At 43.9% G+C, this 23,320-nt stretch overlaps 2 protein-coding genes and 1 pseudogene across 4 annotated transcripts in view; 2 read left to right on the top strand and 1 right to left on the bottom strand.

Annotated features, from left to right (window-relative positions):
• ABCC5 (ATP binding cassette subfamily C member 5) overlaps window positions 1-9,774 on the bottom strand; it is a 160,890-nt gene extending 151,116 nt beyond the window's left edge. For all 3 annotated transcript variants that reach the window (XM_073896420.1, XM_073896437.1, XM_073896447.1), the window contains exon 1: window positions 9,695-9,774. The gene's annotated coding sequence lies outside the window, so the exon portion shown is untranslated. The remainder of the gene's footprint in view (window positions 1-9,694) is intronic.
• Window positions 9,775-9,900: 126 nt separating this feature from the next.
• EIF2B5 (eukaryotic translation initiation factor 2B subunit epsilon) lies at window positions 9,901-18,657 on the top strand. Its single transcript, XM_025877648.2, has 16 exons — window positions 9,901-10,147; window positions 11,182-11,306; window positions 12,360-12,545; window positions 12,639-12,816; window positions 13,141-13,221; window positions 13,442-13,519; window positions 13,771-14,083; window positions 15,119-15,264; window positions 15,489-15,630; window positions 15,755-15,856; window positions 16,040-16,147; window positions 16,333-16,423; window positions 16,709-16,832; window positions 17,405-17,530; window positions 17,948-18,058; window positions 18,212-18,657. Exons 1-16 carry the CDS (start codon window positions 9,959-9,961, stop codon window positions 18,269-18,271), a joined length of 2,160 nt encoding a protein of 719 aa, XP_025733433.1. The 5' UTR covers window positions 9,901-9,958; the 3' UTR covers window positions 18,272-18,657.
• A 1,285-nt stretch (window positions 18,658-19,942) lies between these two features.
• On the top strand, window positions 19,943-20,852 carry LOC112828535 (large ribosomal subunit protein mL40 pseudogene; annotated as a pseudogene).
• Window positions 20,853-23,320: the final 2,468 nt, after the last annotated feature.

Here is a 23,320-nt window from a genome sequence, read left to right as displayed (position 1 = left end):
AAAAATCTTTAAAAAAAAAAAAGTGTCTGCCTTCAGCTCAGGTCATGATCTCAGGGTCTTGAGATGGAGCCCCCCCCACCCCATATCAAGCTCCCTGCTCTGCAGGGAGCATACTTCTCCCTCTCCCTCTGCTGCTCCCCCTGCTTGTGCACTCTCCCTCTCAAATAAATAAATAAAATCTTAAAAAAAAAAACAACCAGAGTGGACAAACAATAATTTTTCCAGCAAATGGTGGTAGAACAACTAGATTTCAATATGCAAAAGAATGACTTTGGATCTCCAAATCACACCATACACAAAAATTAACTCAGGGGTGCCTGGGCGGTTCAGTCAGTTAAGCCCTTAAGTGTCTGCCTTCGGCTCAAGTCATGATCCCAGAGTCCTGGACTCAACAAGCCCCTGGTCCAGCTCCCTGCTCAGCAGGGAATCTGCTTCTCCCTCTTCCTCTGACCCTCCCCACTGCTCCTGCTGTTGCTCACGCTCTCTCTCTTTCTCTCAAATGAATTAAAAAAAAAAAAACTTTAAAAAGATTAACTCAGGGGCACCTGGGTGGCTCAGTGGGCTAAGAGCCTACCTTTGGCTCAGGTCATGGTCCCAGGGTCCAGGGATTGAGCCCGGAGTTAGCTCCCTGCTCAGCAGGGAGTCTGTTTCTCCCTCTCCTTCCTGCTCGTGCTCTCTCTCGCTATCTCTGTGACTCTCTCTCAAATAAATAAAATCTTAAGAATAAAATTTTTTTAATTAACTCAAAGTATATCACAGACTAAAAGTAAAAACTAAAACTCTTAGGAAAACACATGGGGGGCACCTGGGTGGTTCTGCCTTCAGCTCCAGTCATGATCCCAGGGTCCTGGGATCTAGCCCCATGTCCCGCTTCTCCGTCTCCCTTTGCCCCTCCCCCTGCTTGTGTTCTCTTGCTTACGTTCTCTCTCTCTCTCTCTCTCAAATAAATAAAATCTTTAAAAAAAAAAACTGCTTGTTTCTTTCCTTTTGCCTCCTTTCTGTTACAAATCCTAATCTCTTCTCAGGCAGATGCAGGCCTCAAACCAACTATGTTGATGTCATGTATTCAGAAAGATAAAGAAAAAAAGCACATTACTGGCTCTTAAAATATTATCTTCAATTAAACTAATATTATGACACAAAGTTTGAGGCAGTGATTCTCAATTTTGGGGTTACAGATTCAGGAAACCAACCAGGATTGACAAATACACAAAGATTGTAGATGGAATAAACAGTATCAATATATGTATATAATCATATGTCATAGGATATACACATGAATATATATATGTATGTATAACTATTTTCAGAGGTGTTTGTAATTTCCAAATATATGGAGTTTTCTTAATTATCCTCATGTTATTGATTTCTAACTTAATTACACTGTGGTTAGAAACATGCTTTGTGTTGTCGTGAGTTTAAGCCCCACGTTAGGTTTAGAGTTTACATTAAAAAAAAAAAAAAAAGTCTTTCCTATGGTGTGCCTGGCTGGCTGGGTTGGAAAAGCATGTGACTCTTAATCTTGGGGTTGTGAGTTTGAGCCCCACATTGGGTGTAGAGATTACTTAAATAAATAAAACTTAAAAAAAAAAACAAAAAGGAAAAAGAAAACTTGCTTTGTGTCAAATTTTAATGTACACATGAATCCTCCAGGATCTTGTCAAAATGCAGATTTTGACCCAGGAGATTTGGAGGGAGGCCTGAATTTTTACAGTTTGTTTTGTTTTGTTTTGTTTTTTAAGTAGGCTCCATGCCCAGTGTGGGCCTCAGACCCAGGACCCTGAGATCAAGAGTCACATGGTCTACCAACTGAGCCAGCCAGGTGCTGCTGAGCTTATACATTCCTTTTTTTTTGAACTTATACATTTCTAACAGGCTTTCATGTGATACTGATGTTGCTCAAAGGACCATAATTTTCATGGAAAGGGTCTGTATAACACCAATTCCTTGATATCTGTTGAGATTTGCTTTATGTATGGTTAATGCTTACAAACATTCCACAGGCATCTGGAAATAATGTGTATTATTGGGGCGCCTGGGTGGCTCAGTCGGTTGAATGTCTGCCTTCAGCTCGGGTCATGATCCTGGGATCCTGGGATCGAGCCCTGCATCGGGCTCCCAGCTCAGTGGGGAGCCTGCTTCTCCCTCTCCCTCTGCCTGCCTCTCCCCCTGCTTGTGCTCTGTCAAAATAAATAAATAAAATATTTATTTAAAAATAATAATGTGGGGGCGCCTGGGTGGCTCAGTTGGTTGAGCGACTGCCTTCGGCTCAGGTCATGATCCTGGAGTCCCGGGATCGAGCCCCACATCGGGCTCCCTGCTCAGCAGGGAATCTGCTTCTCCCTCTGACCCTCCCCCCTCTCGTGCTCATTCTATCTCATTCTCTCTCTCAAATAAATAAATAAAATCTTAAAAAATATATATAAAAATAATAATGTGTATTCGTCACTTATGGAATGGTGATCTGTATATATCTATTAAATCAATATGGTTAATTGTGATCTTCAAGTCTTCTGTATCCTTATTCATGTTATCTTTTTGATCTACCAAATACTGAGAGCTTTATTTAAAATCTTTTACTACGATGGTGGATTTGTCAGTTATTTCTTGTTGTTTTGTCAGTTTTTACTTCATATACTTTGAAGCTTCATTTTTAGGTGCACAGAATTTGAAACATTTTATCTTCCTGGCAAATTAAAGCTTTATCATTACAAGGTGACCATTTTAATTTCTAGTAAAATTTACCAACAGATTTGTTTTGAATAGTATTTGCCTGGTGTATCTTTTTTCATCTTTTTACTTTCAGCATTTCTGAGTCCTTACGTTTAGGTGTGTTGATTGTAAACAGCATATTGTTGAATTTTAGTTTTTGATCCAGTTTTTACATGAATAATAAGATCTTAGAATGTTCGAACTCTAATCATCACCTTCCTGACTTATATGTACAATTTAGCACTTTCTTTTTTTAACCCCTTCAATTTAGACATTAATATTATTTTATATCATCAATATTTGTTTAAATTTACTTACACATTTACAATTTTTTTTACTAGATCTTCCACTCTGCATCTCAGACCTTTGTTCTGGAATTTTCTCCTTCTGCTTGAGGTATATCTTTTAACAGTGCTATTCAATATGCTGTTCCAAATGGTGGAAATAATCAATATCTGCATTGTCCAATATACAAGCTGCTGGCCACATATGATTACTGATCACTTGAAATGTGGCAAATGTGACTCATTACTGAATTTTTTATTTTATAATTTTAATTTAAATAGCCATATGTGGCTAGTGGCTACTGCCCTGGACAGTAGAACTTAAGAAGTTCCATTTAAAAAGGTCTTTTATTGATTAATGGTATGTTTTTGTTGATCCAAAAATGTATGTATTTCACCCTTGTTCCTGAAAGATAATTTCTCTGGGATGGGAATTCTAGGTTGACAATATTTTCTTTTAACACTTTAAAGATGTTATGCTGGGGGGCGCCTGGGTGGCTCAGTCGGTTATGCGTCTGCCTTCGGCTCAGGTCATGGTCCCGGGGTCCTGGGATGGAGCCCTGCACAGGGCTCCCTGCTCCACGGGGAGCCTGCTTCTCCTTCTCCCTTTGCCTGCCACTCCCCCTGCTTGTGCTCGCTCTCTCTCTCTCTGTGTCAAATAAATAAATAAAATCTTCTAAAAAATAGAATAAAATAAACTAAAGATGTTATGCTATTTTCTGGCTTCCATTTGTGCTCTAGTGAAATCAATCTAATTTTTGTTCCCCTTTAGATAATATATATTTTCTATCTGACTGCCTTTAATTTTTTTTGTCTTTGGTGTTTTGCAGTTCTGCCACCAGTAAGTGCCACAGTGTTGCTAACATCCTCTGGCCCACCAGACTCAGGATCTCCTTTTTGTTCATGTATTAGGGAACCTCTGGTTATTTCTCCAGGTAGGCTTTCAATTTTTCTTTTTTTAAAGATTTTATTTACTTATTTGATAGAAAGAGACACAATGGGAGAGGGAACACAAGCAGGGGGAGTGAGAGAAGGAGAAGCAGGCTTCCCGCTGAGCAGGGAGCCCGATGCGGGGCTCGATCCCAGGACCCTGGGATCATGACCTGAGCCGAAGGCAGACGCTTAGTGACCGAGCCACCCAGGCACCCCTCCAAGTAGGCTCTTTAGGAGGAAGTTACCACAGCAGAACCACAGGCACCTAGTGACCTGCCTCTATGGTAACCAAACATTTCAGTTTTCCAAGGACTGAGAGTTTCCTTGAGTCCAGGATGCAAGAATTTCAGTGCTAAAATTGGGATAGTCCTGGACAACAGGGACAGTTGGTCACCCTACATGCTTTCTCTCCTTCACACCACAGCCCTCCGCCTCCAGGAGCACACATGTCCCTTGGCGGAGGCTGAATAAAGAGCATGTCAGGTATAGTGTCACACTGTTCATACAATCCCTGCTCCATCGGGATTCAAGACTCTGATAATCAAGCCGATCTATTAACCATACTTTTTTTCTCTTGGCAATGCTGTCTCAGGAACCCTATTGGCTCTCTCCCCATCCACGAAGCTCAAGGCGTCTTCAAGAAAACTGGTCTCAGGGGCACCTGGGTGGCTCAGTCGGTTAGGCAGCTGCCTTCTGCTCGGGTCATGATCCCAGTGTCCTGGGATCGGGTCCCGCATGGGGCTCCCTGCTCAGCGGGGAACCTGCTTCTCCCTGCTTGTGCTCTCTCTCTGTCAAATAAATAAATAAAAATCTTAAAAAAAAAAAAGGTACCTGAATAAGTCTAAGGTAATTGCAGAATAGGTTGGTGCACAACACAGCAATGACCTCTAGGGGGTGGTGGTGCCCAACTCCAGCACCTTATCAAGGCCCAGCCCAAGTATTTTATGTCAATGACTTTATTTTCCCTTTTTCTCCCCTCTCTTCTTCTTTCCCCTTAAGTTTTTTTTTTTTAAGTTTTATTTGTTTATTTGTTTATTTTAGAGAGAGAGGGAGATCCCACAAGCACATGCAAGCAGGGGTGGGAGAAGGGGGGAGGGGCGGAGGGAGGGAAGGAGGGAGAGAGGGAGAGTGAGTGAGAGAGAGAGAGAGAGAGAGAGAAGCAGACTCCCGGCTGAGCGTGGAGCCCAACACAGGGCTCAGTCTCACACCTAGAGACCACAACTTGAGCAGAAATCAAGAGCCAGATGCTTACCATTAAGCCACCCAGGCACTCCTTCCCTTAAGTTTTTGAGTGAAGTTTCTTTTGAATAATCCCAGTCTGTTTTGTCTGAACTACAGAAGGTTTAGAGGATATTTTTTCCTCAACTCTCAGCCTGGAAGACAAAGAGGATTGTTATACCTATAGAAACTAGTTTTATTACTGGAAGTGATAGTGAAGATTCCAGGGAGGAAAAAAAAAAGAATGGGAGAGAATTCAGACCTTTAGTTATTCTGTCATTTCCTAACAAGCTAGGACATGCACAGTAAAAACCTCAGCTATAACATATTTAGAACCCTCCACTTTCAGAACGACTCCAGATCCAAAAGTAACTAGAAAAATAAACAACACTTGTGGCAGTGAACACTCGGCTCTAATTACTAAACCACAAGTAAGCCCAGCTGAGAAGAACAAAAGGCTCTAAGATCTACCGTCCAAGTGTTTTAATCCACCATCTTGAAGCATGCAATCACCAGAGTACTGACTCTTTAAGATTTTATTTATTGATTTGACAGAGAGAGAGTGAGAGAGGGAACACAAGCAGGGGGAGTGGGAGAGGGAGAAGCAGGCTCCCTGCTGAGCAGGGAGCCAGACATGGGGCTCCATCCCAGGACCCTAGGATCATGACCTGAACCAAAGGCAGACGCTTAACGACTGAGCCACCCAGGTGCCCCTAGCGTCCTGACTCTTTAGCAATGCCTAGAAACGGCCAGCTCTTGTGCATGTATCTAGGGTACCCTGAGGGGACATATTCTACCATTATTTTGATATCTCTGTAGTAGAACCAACGGAGGGAAAAAAACAAGTGCCATTTAGAAGTTAAAAGAAAACAGGAGAAAAAAACCTCATGACATTGGATTTGGCAATGATTTCTCGGATATGACACCAAAAGTACAGGTAACAACAACAACAAAAAGATAAGTTGGACTTCACCAGAGTAAAAACTTCTGTGCATCAAAGGACATTATCAACAGAGTGAAAAGGCAACCCATGGAAATGGAGAAAATATTTGCAAATAATATATCTGATAAGAGATTGATATCCAGAATATATAAAGAACTCCTACAACTTAAAAAAAATTAAAAATGGTCAAATAGACCATTTCTCCAAAGATACACAATAGACTTTAATAGACCAGAATGCTGGTTGCCAGAGCTGAGGGAATGAGGAGCTATTGTTTAATGAGTACAGAGCTTTAGTTCTGCAACTCAAGAAGAGTTCCATGGATGGGTGGTGGTGACAGTAGCACAACAATGAGAATGTCCTTAACACTACTGAACTGTGCACTTAAAAATGGTTAAGATTGGAAATTTTATGTTGTGTGTATTTTACCACAATTAAAAAACAAAACAAAAAACCCTACAGGCCTCAGCTTGGGAGAGCCTGAAATTACTTTTATTTATTTGCTCAAAGTTGTCTCATCAGACTCTCACTTACTGACTAGCAACAACCCATAATTCATTCAGCAAATATTTATTGAGCATGTGCCATGTGCCAAGTATCCCTCTAGACACCTGGGATACAGTAGTGAATAAAACAGATGGAAAGTCCTGATTTTCATAGAACTTAAATTCTAAACTGATTGATATTCAAGACCCATTTTGAAACTTTAACGCTGATATATTAATTTACAAAAAGAACCAGAACTGATAGTTGACCGAAGAAATACAATTGGTCTTTTAACATGTGAAAAGATCTTCAACATTTCTCAAAATAAGAGAAATGAAGATTAAAAGTACACTTCTTTTCCTCTATGGATTGGCAGAAACTCCGAATTGTTGACAATATACTTTGTTGGTGAGGCTGTAGGGAAACGTACTCCCATATATTGCTGTTGTAAGGACAAAAAGACACATTTTCCATGGATAGCAATTATGTAATAATTAAACATCTAAGCCTCAGCAGGCTTCCCAGTGAGTTCAACAGCTTATCATTTGCCATGGGAATTGTATCCAATTTGAACCACTCTCCTTTAAGAATGAATTCTAAGAAATGAATGCAAATTTATAAAGATATCAATATCAAGGATGCTTGTTGCAGCATTACCTGTAATAGCAAACCTGCACAAAAAAAAAATCTGAACATTTATCAACACACACTCTCTTTCAAATAAATACATAAAAATTTTGGAAAAGAAAACAAAAGAAAAATTTTAAAAAAACAACTCCCCATTTCCTTGTCCCAGTCAGCCCCTAGCAAACACAATTCTACTATCTGTTATGACTCTTCTAGGTATCTCATATAAATGGAATCATACAGTATTTGTCTTTTTGTGACTGGCTTATTTCATTTAGCATAATGTCCTCAAGGTTCATCCATGCTATAGCTTATATCAGAATTTCCTTCCTTTTTAAGGCTGAATAACATTCTTTTTTTGTTTATTTGTTTGCTTGTTTTGAAGGGCTGAATAACATTCTGTCATATGTATAGCTCACATTTTGCTTACCCACTTATTTGTCAATGGACACTTGGTTTGCTTTCCATTTTTTAGCTATGGTGAATAATGATGCTATGAACATGTGTATAAATATGAGTCCCTGTTTTCACTTTTTTGCGGTATATATCCAGAAGTAGAATTGCTGAATCATATGGTAATTTTATGTTTATCTTTTGAAGAACCACTGTCCTGTTTTCCAAAGTGGCTATTCTGTTTTACATTCTCACCAACAGTGCACAAGGATTCCAATCCACATCCTCACTAACGCTTGTTATTTTCTGTTTTGTTTTCGTTTGGTTTTTTTATAGTGGCCATCCCTATGTATGTGAGGTGACATCTCATTGTACTTCTGATTTGTGATTCCCTAATGTTTAATGATGTTGAGCATCTTTTCATGTACTTTATTGGCCATTTGTACATCTTTTTTTGAGAAATGTTTATTCAAGAACTGGACTCATTTTTGTTTGGATTTTTGTTGTTGAGTCGATTAATTTTGAAACAAACGTCCTCTCTGAGACCCATCTGAGTCCCATTAAAAACCTCATGTAGGGGCGCCTGGGTGGCTCAGTCGTTAAGCATCTGCCTTCGGCTCAGGTCATGATCCATGATCCCAGAGTCCTGGGATCGAACCCCACATCGGGCTCCCTGCTCTGCAGGGAGCCTGCTTCTCCCTCTCCCACTCCCCCTGCTTGTGTTCCCTCTTTCGCTGTGTCTCTCTCTGTCAAATAAATAAATAAAATCTTAAAAAAAAAAAAACCTCATCTATCCAGTTGCCTGTCTACAAAATTAGAAGGCCTGGATTTATCACTCACCACTTTCCTGGGTCACAAGAGTCATTTAAAAATGTCTAAAATTGGACCTATTTTCTATATGCTTCACCACCACCACTATCACCATCACCCCACCTCTGTGTGTACCTGCACCCGCAAATCAGTAGTCCAATTTAGTCATCCTTTTTTTTCTTTCTGCCTATGGAGTTGTAGGACAGCAGAACAGCATTCTCTTCAATGTACATAAATTTAACTGAAAACTTTTACTGAGTTGCCTTCTCTTTCCTTCTCCAGGCTAAATTTTCCAAAATCCTTAGGAAATGGTTTTCGCCCAGTGCTCTCATTCACTAGTATGGGGAAGAAATGAAAGATCTCCCTGGTCCTACGTGGAAACAACAAATCTAAGCCTTCTGAACCTCAAATCCCAACAAGCAAGGCGGGCATGGGTGGAAAGGTTTGCAGAAACTTTGCGGGATAAGCGGATCGTGGAATTCGGACAGTTCTGGGCAGAAAGGGCGCGGTGCCTTGCTGGAAAGCTCCTGACCTACAAATGCCGCCCGAGCTGCGTTGCCTCGCTTCCGCCGAGTCCCCACGGTCTGGCTCCTCAGCAGGCCTGGTTCTCTCCCCGCAGCCACCGCCTTCTTCCCCAATCCTCCCGCATCTCCGGAGCCTACGGCTTTGCGCCTCTGTGCGCCTCTGTGCTCGCAGTTCCTTCCGCCGCCAAGGCTTAACTCCAGTCCCACTCAACTTCAGAGTAGGGTTTCAATAAATGCTGATAGGCCGAATGAACGAAGAAATGAAGAAATCATAAAATAGTAACTTTTATCCCCACTTGGCAGAAAGACTGTGGAACTACGAAGTGGGACAGGTTCGGTTCCAATACCAGTTTTTCCACTTAGTAGCTGGGGGAAGTTCACCCCTCTGAGAGTTCAAGAAACGAACGAATGAGTAAGATGTTCTCGCAGAAATGTGTGAAGAATTAAATGACTTAATGTTTGTATCGTGCCCTGGCCACCATCAGCGCTCAACAGAATTACTACTCCCCCCACTATACCACGTTCTGTATTTAGGTAGACGGTGAGTCCCCTGAGGGAAGGGGATGTCTGAATGGGTTCCGAGCTCCCCAGGGCGCCGGGTCACACTTACGTGACTAGAATGTAGATGGAGGACCACAGTTAACATGTTCCCGGCAAGGAAGATAACATATTCCGAATGGATCTGGCCCCCTCGCAGAGACCCCAAGTCCTACCATCCCTCAAGAATCACAGCTTGCTCGCGTACAAATGAAGGCCTACTGTACCTGCAATTCGAGTCTGTGGTCCATTGGACTCCACCCCACCCCGCGCCTCAACCCGCCGAGCCAGCCCGCGGCGCACGGTTTGCTCCTCCCCGCTCACACCTCAGCCAGGGCCCGCGCCTAGGGGACACGCCTGCGCACTGCTCTCTCCTCGTCTCCTCCCTCCTTCCCCTTTAGTCCATCGCGTTTCGAACGCTGGGTCCTTTTTGTCCCCTACTGCGAACGGTGTCAGTTTCCGTGCGGAAGTGGTGGCCGTGAGGGAAGAAGATGGCGGCGACTGCGCCTGGTGCGGTGGCTAATCGGGCCAACAAGCGAAGCGGCCCTGGGCCGGGAGGCGGCGGCAGCGGCGGGGGAGCCAAAGGGACCGAGGAGGAACCGCCGCCACCCCTGCAAGCAGTTCTGGTGGCAGATAGCTTCAATCGCCGCTTCTTCCCTATCTCCAAGGACCAGCCTCGGGTGAGCGCCGCGCGCGGGAGCAGCCAGAGGGCCCGAAGGTGGCCGGGCTAGGGCAGGTTATTCTTTCGGCTGCCTAGTGAGGAGTACTCTGGCAGATGGGCACTCGTAGTCCTGGCCACCTGAGGTTTGGAAGGCGTGCAGAGGGCTAAATATAGAAGCGGTGTTTGTGAGAAGCCTTTTCATGGGGATTCAGTGCTTCAGACGGAGGCTGTAATGCCTTTAACTGTGCAGTGGAAAAAGATCCTTGGGTGAATGAGAATAACACTTCCTTTTGCCTGCAAAAGGGTGGTCATATGCCTAAAAAAAAAAAAAAAAAAAAAACTGTTAACAGTCCAATCCCGTAGTAACAGACGTCTTGAATCTTGGAGGGGGTGCTTTTTTTTTTTCCAGGTTTTAATGACAGCTGGTGCCATCTGTCAAAAGGAGGACAGAACAGGTTTAGTGGCTGATTGCCAGCAGACCCAGTATTATCTAGATACTGGGGAATTGGACTGAGTTAGTTTTAGGGATTGCTGGGTCACTCAGCAGTCCCCAGTTAAGTCAAAGACAGAGAGCTGCATTCAGTTCAGGAAAAATCCTAACTCCCCACTCCTCCCAAAAAACCTAAAGGCTGTTCATTTGGGACAAGTGATTGGGGTGGCCAGTCTCTGACTCCCCTTAGAAAGGGATCAAGGAAGGAAATTTTATGGGGGAAATGGCCTTATCATTCCTTAAGTTTCTGGAGATATGATTGATTTTTAGTATTTTCCTTTGCCAAGGTGGCCTGCTGTTCTGTAACAGCTATGTCTGGTGCTAAGCAAGTAGATTCCATGCTTACTATTAGATTCTCACCGTAGATTCTTATGCTTAGAGGATGCCATGAACATCAAAGGCAGGGGCCTGATTACTTTTCACTTGAGAAGATAAAGTAAAACAATGGTGTTTGGAAACACTGGTAGGAAAGTGAAAATTGTACTTAAGTGGAGGAAAGAATAGTACCTAGAGGCCCTTCGTGGATTCAAGACTTCAGACTTTTTTCATCTTTTACCTTCCAGGTCCTCTTGCCCCTGGCCAATGTGGCACTAATTGACTACACTCTGGAATTTCTGACTGCCACAGGTGTACAGGAAACCTTTGTCTTTTGTTGCTGGAAGGCTGCCCAAATCAAGGAACATTTACTGTAAGGTTCTGCAACTTTTCTTTCCATGTTTCACCATTTTTTCCACTTTCCTTAGGATGGTTATAACTAAATAAGGGGAAATTGTGAGGGGGAAAAATATGTCTATTTGGATTCCATCATAAGAACTAAGGGCTTTCTCTTCACTTATCAGGTGAGCAGCTAAAGTTGTAACGAAGATTAAAGAATAGCATTTGGATTTTTCTGAATCTCACTTAAAAAATTTTGTCCCGTAGGTTTTGTTTTTATTTAATGGCTCCGGTATGCAAGTTACAAGACTAACATCTTTGTTTTTCCACTGAGCTTCTAAATATTGAGCTCTTTCTCATCTTTGTATTCCCAGTGCCTAGCTTAGTACAAAGTACATAGTAAACACTTAACAAATGTTTGATGAAATCTTTTTTTATTTTTATTTTTTTAAAGATTTTATTTATTTATTTGAGAGAGAGAGAGAATGAAAGATAGAAAGCATGAGAGGGAAGAGGGTCAGAGGGAGAAGCAGACTCCCTACTGAGCAGGAAGCCTGATGCGGGACTTGATCCCGTGACTCCAGGATCATGACCTGAGCCGAAGGCAGTCGCTTAACCAACTGAGCCACCCAGGCGCCCATTGATGAAATCTTGAAAAAGAGTGAATCTCAGGATTTATGGAAGTTCAGGGAATAAAGACTAGGATATTAGCATGGTGTCCTTTAGACAGTTCCTAAATTTGGTTTGGACTTTGATGGAGAGAAGTGGCATGGAAAGTGTGTTCCCAGGATATTTTGTATACTCTAAATCTCAGCAGGATTTTGAATTCAAATCTGTGTTAGGGGACAGGTGTCAGGGTATGGAGAAGAAATAACCATGTTTCTCCAACCCTTAAAACAAGACTGGTGACACAGGATCCTGAAACCATTAATTACAGTTCATAAATCTCTTTGAAGTAGAGGATGCTGTCAGGAACCCAAAAAAGCCATAGAGAAGGGGTGTGAATGTTGAATGGGTGAGAAAAATAGGGAAGCTCTATATGATCTTTATGCTTGATTTGCTCATTCCCCTCATACCCTTCCTTTAGGAAATCCAAGTGGTGCCGCCCTACATCCCTCAATGTGGTTCGAATAATTACATCAGAATTATATCGATCACTGGGGGATGTTCTCCGTGATGTTGATGCCAAGGCCTTGGTGCGCTCTGACTTCCTTCTGGTGTATGGGGATGTCGTCTCAAACATCAATATTACCAGAGCCCTGGAAGAACACAGGTCAGGATGGGAAGATGGTAGGGACAAAGGGTTTGTGACCAGCAGAGCCCTAAAACTGCTGTTTTGCTGCTCTTTCCCTCCTATACTTTATAGATTGAGGCGGAAGCTAGAAAAAAATGTATCTGTGATGACAATGATCTTCAAAGAGTCGTCCCCTAGCCACCCAACTCGTTGCCATGAGGACAATGTGGTAGTGGCTGTGGATAGTCCCACAAACCGGGTTCTCCATTTCCAGAAGACCCAAGGCCTTCGACGGTTTTCTTTTCCGCTGGTGTGTGGGTATCTGGGGTCCTTGAGGTGGGAGAGTGACAGGCTTCAGCAGGAGACAGGTTAAAGTCCTTATACCAGGCGCCTAGGTGGCTCAGTCAGTTAAACATCTGCCTTCAGCTCAGGTTATGATCTCAGGGTCCTGGAATCGAGCCCCACATCAGGCTCTCTGCTCGGCGGGGAGCCTGCTTCTCCCTCTTCTCCTCCCCCTGTGCTCGCGCTCTCTCTCTCTCTCACAAATAAATAAATAAATAAATAAATAAATAAATAAATAAATAAAATCTTTTTTTTTTTTTTTAAATAAAGTCCTTATACCTTCTCCCCACAGAGTTTGTTCCAGGGCAGTGGAGATGGAGTAGAGATTCGCTATGATTTACTGGACTGTCATATCAGCATCTGCTCTCCTCAGGTGAGCTTTTCAGGGCCAGGGCTGCACATCCAAAGAGTAGAACTCTGAGTTCCACAGTAAATAGGTGCTGTCATCCTGACTCCAGTATCCCATTGGGAACCTTTTGGGGATTCTGGCCCTTGTCCAGCTATCACAGGGTCTGATAGGTCTGTAGGGACTTATTTTTGTTTCCAGAGAATAGCACTCACCTTGGCCCCACCCAACTTCCCCCCCCCCACAGGTGCCTCAACTCTTTACAGACAACTTTGACTACCAAACTCGAGATGACTTTGTCCGAGGCCTGTTAGTGAATGAGGAGGTAAGAACGCTCCCAGGCCTCTTTAGAAGATATTATCCCATGCTGATGATAACTTTTGGTCCCCTTTTGTGTTTTATTGAGCCTTAGGATGAAGGAAAAGAGCTGCAGGAGAGAGGGAATCAGACACAAAGAGCCATTTGGCTATGACATTGAGGGGCAGAGGGGAACTTAAGGTTAGAAAGAGTTGTACCTGGGTGTGTTCTTCCTCTCTTACTTGCTTGGGCTACCTCCCTTTCCTTCTCCCCATTCAGATCCTAGGAAACCAGATCCACATGCACGTGACAACTAAGGAATATGGTGCCCGGGTCTCCAACCTGCACATGTATGCGGCAGTCTGCGCTGATGTCATCCGCCGATGGGTCTACCCTCTCACACCAGAGGCGAACTTCACTGACAGCACAACCCAGAGCTGCACTCATTCCCGGCATAACATTTACCGAGGTTCTGAGGTCAGCCTGGGCCATGGCAGCATCCTCGAGGAAAATGTGCTTCTGGGTTCCGGCACTGTCATTGGCAGCAATTGCTTTATCACCAACAGTGTCATTGGCCCTGGCTGCCACATTGGTGAGCACAGTGGGGAAGTCAGGATGGTCATTCTAGGAGCAGGAACCTGGGGGGGTGGGGCGTGGTGAAGGATACAGAGGGATAGTCCCTGAGAATAAGGAACTAGAGTGGCTACCTTAATAAAGGAGGGAATGGGGATGTGAAATTTGTGGCCTTTAATTTGTGGCCTGTGAGCCTCTTACTGGGTGACTCTTCACATTCCAGAGTACCCTATTCACATTCAGGACCAAGTGGATAATTAACATGCAATAATAACATCTGTTTGGTGCATTGCAGTTTATAAAGGGCTTTGGCATACATTGTTTCATTTATCCTCACAAAAACCTTGTGAAGTAGGTATTATTTATCTCCAGTTTATAGCCAAGCAAACAGGCTCAAAGAGGTTGTCTCCCTCAGGGTCATAGCTAATGAGAGGTAGTGCTAGGACTTGAATCTAAGTACTCTAAGTCCAGTGTTCTTTTTACTCAACCATAACTGCCTGGTTGGCCTCTTGGTAACTCACTTTGGTTGTAGGAATGGGGTGCTTCTAATGGAACTGTCCTTTAAAAGAACAGTAAGATTCTAATTCTAAAATGTACAAGAAGAGGGGTGCCTGGCTGGCTTGGTTGGTAGAGCATGCAACTCTTGATGTTGGGGTTGTGCGTTTGAGCCACGTTGGTGTAGAGATACTTAAAGTCTTTTAAAAAATTAGTTAAAATGTACAAGAAGAGATGGGAAATTTTCTGCTTCTAGATGTAGATATGATTCTAATAAGGTTCTTGAGTTCAAAGAGGTCCCCAGATATCTTGAAGGTTCTCAGGTTCTTAAGTCCAGTATATAGTCTGTGATTGTTGTAAACCTGGTGGAGGATGGTCATGCTAAGCACTGTTCTGTCCTCGGGCTGGAGTGTAGAGGGGGAGAGGGTGTTTCTGGTGAATTGGGGGTGGAGTATCAGAGCTGGATGGGAGCCATGCTGGTATCAGTCAGCCCTATCCTCCAGGAATGGCCCTGGTCTGGAACCCTGAGTGACCAGGAGTACTTCCTATTCTGAGCCAGGTGATAACGTGGTGCTGGACCAGGCCTACCTGTGGCGGGGTGTCCAAGTGGCTGCTGGAGCACAGATCCATCAGTCTCTGCTCTGTGACAATGCTGAAGTCAAGGAACAAGTTACACTGAAGCCACGCTGTGTCCTCACTTCCCAGGTGAGACCTGCTCCATACTGCACAAAGACCCCAAACTGAGTGGTGGTCATGCTAAGCCAGAAGGGCCTTATGTCCACCCATGATCCAGCCTGAATTGAGAGTCCAAATCCAGTGGATTCGTTTGTCTTCTAGTTAGCTTAGTAAAAATCGCTCTCGTTGTCAGGATGTGCCTTTCCCCAACATACTAATGAAGCTGTGTCACCCGCTCTTTTTGTGTCCCCTAGGTGGTGGTGGGCCCAAACATCACGCTGCCTGAGGGCTCGGTGATCTCTTTGCACCCTCCAGATGCAGAGGAAGATGAGGATGATGGCCAGTTCAGTGACGATTCTGGGGCTAACCAAGAAAAGGAGAAAGTGAAGCTGAAAGGTGTGAGGCTAATCAGGTGTGGGGCATCTGTGTGTGTCTCTCTGCCCCATGGGAAAACCAGTGTTTCCTCCTGGAGGGATTGTGCGTTTCCTATGCGTTCACTAAAGATCACTGCCTTTTCCAGGTTACAATCCAGCAGAAGTCGGAGTTGCTGGCCAGGGCTACCTCTGGAGAGCTGCAGACATAAATGTGGAGGATGAAGAGGAACTACGGCAGAATCTGTGGGGTGAGCAAGGCCTTATTCCTGTCACCTCCCCCTTCCCAAGTCAGAATATTTTGATGAAAAGTGAACACTTCAGAATCCACCTACTCATCCATTACTTTATACATTCAGACAGGGCAGATATATTCCTCTCTGTCAACAGCTCTTTCCTTACTTTTCTTTTTTCTCACCCTTATGGGTTCTCAGGACTCACGATCGACGTGGAAGAAGAGAGTGAAACTGAAAGTGAGCAGAGTATGGATTCTGAGGAGCTAGATAGCCGAGCAGGCTCCCCACAGATGGATGACATCAAAGGTGATTGGCCAGGAGAGCAGTGTGCTGGGACAAAAGAAGAAAACCACCAGTTTGTTCTTTGTCTGGATCAACTAGCCAAAGACTTGTGTTTCTCCCAGAAGGGTTTGGGATAAAGTCAGGACTAGAGAACTTAAAGCATTCTGGAGTGTTATTGGTTCATGAACTTACTCGTGCTCTGATTTCAGTGTTCCAGAATGAAGTCCTGGGAACACTACAGCGGGGCAAGGAAGAGAACATTTCTTGTGACAATCTAGTCCTAGAGATCAACTCTCTCAAGTAAGACCAGCCCTCCCTCTTTCTTCTCTCCTCTGAGTAATCCCAGGCAGGTAGAGGTTCTCTCCTATTCCTTTCCCAAATAGGAACTGATTCCCTCAGCATCCCAAATGGACAAGGCCAGTAGCATCAGGAGCAAGGAGAGCATTAGGTTCCACCCTCAGCACAGACTTTCCCCTGCCAAAGCCCTCCCCTTGCATGTGGTTCCAGTGTCCTGCCAAAGTCATAATCCTACGGCAGGCTAAAAGGGCCAGTGAAGGCCCTGCTGTCACCCCTGTCTCCCCACAGGTATGCCTACAACATAAGCCTAAAAGAGGTGATGCAGGTACTGAGCCACGTGATCCTGGAGTTCCCCCTGCAACAAACGGATTCCCTGCTGGACCCAAGCCGTTACTGTGCCCTGCTGCTTCCCGTGAGCAAAGATCGGGGCTGGGTACAAGGGACTGGGTGGAGGCATATCCATGTCCTTGCCATGTTTCACTTTAAAGGAAATAGGCAGTAGAAGGTCTTATTGTGGAATATGTGTTACTTGTGGTTCCTTTCTCCTTGCCTTTGGATACAGATTGGGTACTAGAGCAAACTTGGCTGGTCCAGAGAAATCAAATTAGGTTCAATACTGAGTGCTCTTTGAGACTCCAGGATTCAGACCATACTAGACCCCAAAGGTATGCCCAAAATAGACCTGGACTTTTATATTCTCCGACTGAAATTATTTGACCCAGAATGAGATCAACCTTTAGGCTGGTAATAGATTTTTTGAGGCAGCCTATAGCATCTGACCCCCTTTCACTTTCCCTGGGAAATCTTTTCTTTTTCGCCAGCCCTGACTGCCAGGGTTGACAGGATTCCTCAGGCCTGTATCATCTCCCTCTTGTTTTCTCATATCCTGAAAGTCCCATGTTTTCAGGATTGACTTTCTTTGCTATCCAGGTATAGGTGCATGCTCAGGAATATATTGCAGCTCCCTTCTCCTTTCTTCCATAGCTGCTCAAGTCCTGGAGCCCTGTTTTTAGGAACTACATAAAGCGTGCAGCCGATCATTTGGAAGCGTTGGCAGCCATTGAGGACTTCTTCCTGGAGCATGAAGCTCTTAGTACTTCCATGGCCAAGGTGAATACCACCTCAAGCCCCAGAGTCCTGGATTTGCTTGGAAACAGACCTTGGCTACCTCCATGGAGACACAAAACAGGCCAACAGAATCCAGTATAGGATTTGATTAATAGCACCATTCCACCCCTATTATTGTGCTGATTACTGGGATAGTACAGCTGAGAGCCAGGCTAGTAAGGCATCCATTTGGGGATTATCCTGGGGACCCAGCAGTAGTTCCAGAAATTATACCTGTCCCAGTAGCAGAGTGAAAAGCTCATTTTTGTCTCTTTTAAAAGCAACTGCTTGGTGTTTTAAAGGAAGCTGACAGTCTGGTAGAGAGAGGTGCTAAGATCTTGCCTCCTCTTCCTCTGTTATCTGTTATATCTTGCTGGATTCTGCAAGGTCCCTGAGATCTCTCCTTTTGGCCTTGTGCAGGTACTCATGGCTTTCTACCAGCTGGAGATCCTGGCTGAGGAAACAATCCTGAGGTGGTTCAGCCAAAAGGATATGACTGACAAGGGCCGGCAATTGCGCAAGAACCAACAGGTGAGTCAGGCCGCCCTCCTGTCACCACGGTGGTTGTCTGGTCCCCTGGCTCTTGGCCACAGACTCCAGGGTGATTGGTCCCTGGGACTCTGTGGCTGTTAAAGATGTTTATATGACCCTCCTTCAGTAGCTCTCCACTCTGCTTCCTTACAGCTGCAGAGGTTCATCCAGTGGCTAAAAGAGGCAGAAGAGGAGTCATCAGAAGATGACTGAAGTTGCACTGCCTGCTTCTGTGGGTGTGGTTGATAGCCCTCCTGGCTTCTGGGCCAGAGCAAATGAGAAGCTAGTTGCAGAAGGATGAGTGACCGCCATCCAAGCGGAGACTTAAAGGATCAGACACTGGAACTACAGTATTCTTCCCACTGCCAGCAACCATGTGCCTCCCATCCTGACCGCAGAGTTGGGAAAAGGGAAGTTGGGCTGGAACAGAGCTCTGCCCAAGGAGGAGCAAAGCAGGCCCTGCAGTTAGAGGAAGCCCAGGGGAACACTTTTGTGCTCTGGCTTTCTCAGGGAACAGCAGAGAGCAGCTGGCCCTTTCTGCTGCTTGTATTTGTTAATATTAAAAAAGAGAGAGAGCGGTGTATTTGGTTTTTCTCTAACTCTGATCAGCTCTTGATGTAGGTGACCAAAGAGTTCTGAACCTGGCAGCTTTTCCCTAACACCTAGGGGAGAGAGAGAAGTGGGGTGTTAATAGCCACTAGGTGGTACTGTGGTGCCTTGCTAATTGACCATTGCTCATCGGTAGTCAGAGGCTTAGATTCTTTTCCAGCCTCTGTGGACCAATTTGTGGTCCTGGAGTGGTGTGCCTGAGCCTGTTTCCATAGAGCCCTAGTCCAAACACTTTCCTGCCAGGGGTGATGATCCAAGCTATGTAAAGTCGATTTAACCAACTGCCAGTCCCTCACATGCTTTGTCCAGTTGACCCAGTACCACTACCAGGGAAGCTGGGATATTCAGCATCTTCAAGATAAGGAAGTTTGCTTATGGTCTCAAGACTCTTAAGAGTAGAGCTAAGGACTTGAATCTCATAATGAAGAATTCTTTCTGTTTCAGCATATTGTGTCTCAGTGAAGGGAAATTGCCTCAGGCAAATATAACTCCAAGGCAGCAATGGGTATCCTAAGAACAGAGGAAGATCCTATGAAATGGGCTTTCCCCTAATATTGAGAGAGTGTTTACTATATGATAAGCATTTTGCTAAATACTTTTCATGTGTTTAGCTAACCTTCACAGTAGATGATGTAGGTCTTATCCCCATTTTCAGATGAGGAGCCTAACATTCAGAGATGTCCCATAACTGGTCATTGATAGAGCCATGCTGGAGTTTGCCATTTTGCTATATAGTCTCCTTTAACCTCAACTATGAGACATGCCCTTCTGTCTCATCTTTTTTAGCTCTTTGTTATTGTCCTAAAACCCCTACCCTATTGACACTTAAACTGTGGCGAATGTTACTGGTAACGATTGGCCCTCCTGAACATCACAGATAAAATGGTTGCCAATGCTCATTTTATTTGGGTAGAAAGGAGTAAGCTAAGGAAAATGATACTGAATTGTACTCGGGTGTGAGGGGCATTACTAAGTATTTCTAAAGAGGAAAACGCAGGAGCTTAATTTACTTTTCTTAATCAGTAAATCTCAGTTTTTGCTTTTCAGATACAGGACCTAGTGCCTAGAAGGCATATAAAGGTTATGGCATGGACTACTAGGAGCAGTTAAATACAAATAACTTACAGGGCACCTCTGATTTCTACCTAATGGGTGGCAGGGATCAGAGGGTGGCCTATAGAACTTTATAGAAGGAAGAGATTCCTTCCAGTGGAGTAATTAGGGAAGGCTTACAGGATTGTGACACCTGAGTGGCCTAAAAGTAGAAAGGGGTAGAAGGGTGGGGAACGCGGAGCAACAGGAAGGCCAGACCTTTGAGAGGAGCACTGCAGACTGGACCGCCAAGGGGCGCGCGCCTGGAAGCAGGGGGGCGGGTCGACTGCCAGAGGGGGGGCCGTGGCCTTCGCGGCGCTGGGAGTTTCTGCTCACGCTCTGTGCTCGCGGAGTTGGCTTCTGAGAACATGGCAGACACAGATTAGAGACACCCACCAGCGAGCTTCATTTTTGTCCTGGGGGCTCAGTCCCATGAGAGCAGAACCTCTGCGAAAGAAAAAAAAAGGTAGATCCTAAAAAAGACCAAGCAGTATAGGACCGTTTGAAAAAGAGGATCAGACGACTGGAGAAAGCTAGCCAGGAGCTAATTCCCATCGAAGATTTTATCACACCTGTGAGGCTCTTGGATAAAGCAAGACAGTGGCCTCACGTGGAGCTTCCCTTTGAGGAGAGTGAGCAGAGAGCTCTGCTCCTGAGGAAGTGGTCTCTGTACAAGCATCTAGAGCATGAGAAGGAGAGGGACGCCATCAGGTCCATGACGGAGTCCCAGCAGGAAGCTCTGCAGGAGCAGCAACTCCCGTCCCTACATGTGGAGGCCACCAAGCGGGACCCCAATCTGTTCCCCTTTGAAAGAGAAGGGCCAGATTACACGCCACTGATCTCCAACTACCAGCCCACTGAAGGCAGATACCATATCACCAAGGTATACACACAGGTGGAGTTTAAGAGGTAGAGCGGCAGGCACCTGTCCGCAGAACACACTGCCCCTTAGAGCCAGAATGACCAGGGCTCAAGCCTGCTTGTCACAGAGTCAGGCATGCTGTGAATAATATGTTTAATCAAGAAAAAAAAAAAAAAGCAAAGCAAAGGGTTTCCATTTAAATATGGCACATTAAACATGTGGGTTTTTTGCTTTTTCCCAAACCCCATTTAAATGCTAAAGGAATTCTTCAAAAAAGGCCTATAACTCAGTAAGGAAAACCTGAGGTGATACAATGAATGAGAGACATTGACATTTTGAAAAATGAAAAATAAATGAAAGTGAAAGTTGACTGAACAGAATGAGATGGGTTCTGTCTGCTGAGGTGGTTTTTAACAAAAAGCAAACCCAATGTGCCCTTTTAAACCCAGAAAAGGTGCAGCAAAGAGGATAAGGATTTGTTCCTAACAGGGTGGGGTGGAGAGGAATCAAAGATCTAGAAAAGGCCTCCCAGGTCTCTACCTCATCCAGTTTAGCCAGGTGATTAGCCCTGCTAATCCCGCGAGAAGTGGGAGATTTAGTCTCTGGAGAAATGGTGGGAGGAAATTATCAAAGAAATATTTATGAAGTGTTCCTAAATCCAAAGGTCTTGAGTTTTCAGACTGACAGAGCTCATGAGTGCCCAGTAGAATGAATGAAATTTCAGAACCTTAGGGAAGAGGTACTGGAGCCTCTGGACTCAAGAGCAGACATGGGGACAGGGGTGAGGGGCTAGATTGGAAATGAGGGATAAGTGAAAGTATATGAGGGCTCTGAATATCAGCACATACCAGGCAAAAACAAACTGAAAAACAGGAAAAAAAAGAAAGCCTTTAAATATATTTTTTGCTTCTTCAAAACAAAAAGCCATCATCAACCCCACTTGATCACCCTGCAGTGAAACCTGTTAGTTAATAAGCCCTGTATGTGGGGGCTGGCTCAGTCGGTGGAATATGTGACTCTTGATCTCGGGGTTGTGGGTTCAAGCCCCACTTTGGGTATAGAGATTATTTTAACAAATAAAATCTTTAAAAAACAAAACAAAACAAAAAAAGCCCTGTACGTGGACAGCTTCCAACCACCTTTTTAGTATCTTGCTCTTAAATGTGAATAGACCGCCAATGGCCATCAAACATTTGAGGAAACTTCCAGTGTGACAGGTGGGGACCAAAACAAAACTGAAATGAAGGAAACAATGAGAAAGTAGGGAGATTTTTGAAAACCTCAGGGCAGCGGGGAGCTATAATTATTCTTAAAATTCAAAGAAGGATGATAGTGTGTCTATGAAGAAAGTACTATGAAAAGGGAGAACTGGATAACAAGGTTTTTAGAAATTAAAAATAAGTGAATTATTTCCTAGTGAGAATTGGAGGACTGCAGACCTGAATAGGATGGAGACTACATCCATCCTTAAGTAGTTGAATTTTGAATTGTGAGCATTTTACCTATCCAATTGGATAGGGGAAAGATTGGAAATGTGAAGAAAAGCTCCCAAAAAAGGTGCAGTCATTTAAAAATAAAAGGGAATGGATGATAAAGGAGGGAAAAAAATAAGGATCAATCTAGAAGCTCCAACATCTAACAGGAGTTATAAAAAACAGGGAAAATGGTAGTGATGTTATTAAGTAATTCAAGGAAATATTGTTGAATTTCTAGGTGGAAAGGGCTCACCAAATGCCTAGCACAGTAAATTAGCACCAAGACATATCACCATGAAATTTTAGAATCCCAGGAAGCCTAGGTGGCTTAGTCGGTGGTTAAGCGTCTGCCTTTGGCTCAGGTTGTGATCCCAGGGTCCTGGGATGGAGTCTGAGTCCCACATCGAGTCCTGCATTGGGTTCCTTGCTTGGCGGGGAGCCTGCTGCTCTCCCTGCTTGTGCTCTCTCTCTCTGTCTGACAAATAAATAAAATCTTAAAAATAATAAATAAATAAATAAAATCTTTAAAAATTTTTTCAGAACCCCAGGAATAAAAAGAACTTCCTAAAGACTTCCAGAGAGAGTAAAAACAAGTCATGTGCAAAGCCTTAGGAAAAATAGAGCTCAAACTGACTGCTTAATAGCAACACTGGATGCTGGAAGACAATGTAGTGATACCTTCAAAATTCTGAAGGAAAGTTACTTTCAATCATATTTTCAGATTTGCAAGTTCTTGAAAAGCGTTTTATTTCCCATGCTTTTAAGTAAGCCACCAAAGTGTGTGCTTTACCAAAGCAAAGGAGTAAAATATCCAGGAAATGGGGACCCAACAGGGAGGAGAGGTAAAGGGAATTCTGAGGATGATGCAGAGAAGTTCCAGGATGACAGTCGTGCATAGGCTGAGACAGCCAATAGTGCAGACCAGAGCAAGAGAATGGAAGGCTCCAAGGGGAAAAAAATGGTTGGATTATCTAATATATTTGACAGTGTAAACAAAATATGCATTGAGAAACTATTAGATTATATGGTAAGACTTAATGGTAGATATACTATTTTAAAAAGCAAATGCAAAAGTAAAGCAATGATTAATGCCAGGAGAAACAAAAAGTTATAAAAAGGAAGCATTTACTCATAGGCAAAATGTCAATGCTAAAAACTATATTGACTTAACCAAAAAGTATGATTTCACTATTTTAAGAGGTTAGGGGGAGGTGAAGAAAGATA

Source organism: Callorhinus ursinus, unplaced genomic scaffold (genome assembly GCF_003265705.2).
Source record: "Callorhinus ursinus isolate GAN/ISIS: 27379988/994484 unplaced genomic scaffold, GSC_fseal_2.0 scaffold1, whole genome shotgun sequence".
NCBI classification, from domain to species: Eukaryota; Metazoa; Chordata; class Mammalia; order Carnivora; family Otariidae; genus Callorhinus; species Callorhinus ursinus.
The sequence above is the reverse complement of the archived record's forward strand: the minus strand, read 5'-3'. Positions and strand labels throughout refer to the sequence as shown.

Excerpts from the sequence above, each read along its gene's own strand:
- EIF2B5 (XM_025877648.2), top strand. The coding sequence starts at position 9,959 with ATGGCGGCGACTGCGCCTGGTGCGGTGGCTAATCGGGCCAACAAGCGA. Across the intron at positions 11,307-12,359 it reads CAAATCAAGGAACATTTACT|GAAATCCAAGTGGTGCCGCC; the intron begins GTAAGGTTCTGC and ends CCCTTCCTTTAG. Across the intron at positions 14,084-15,118 it reads TGGCCCTGGCTGCCACATTG|GTGATAACGTGGTGCTGGAC; the intron begins GTGAGCACAGTG and ends ATTCTGAGCCAG.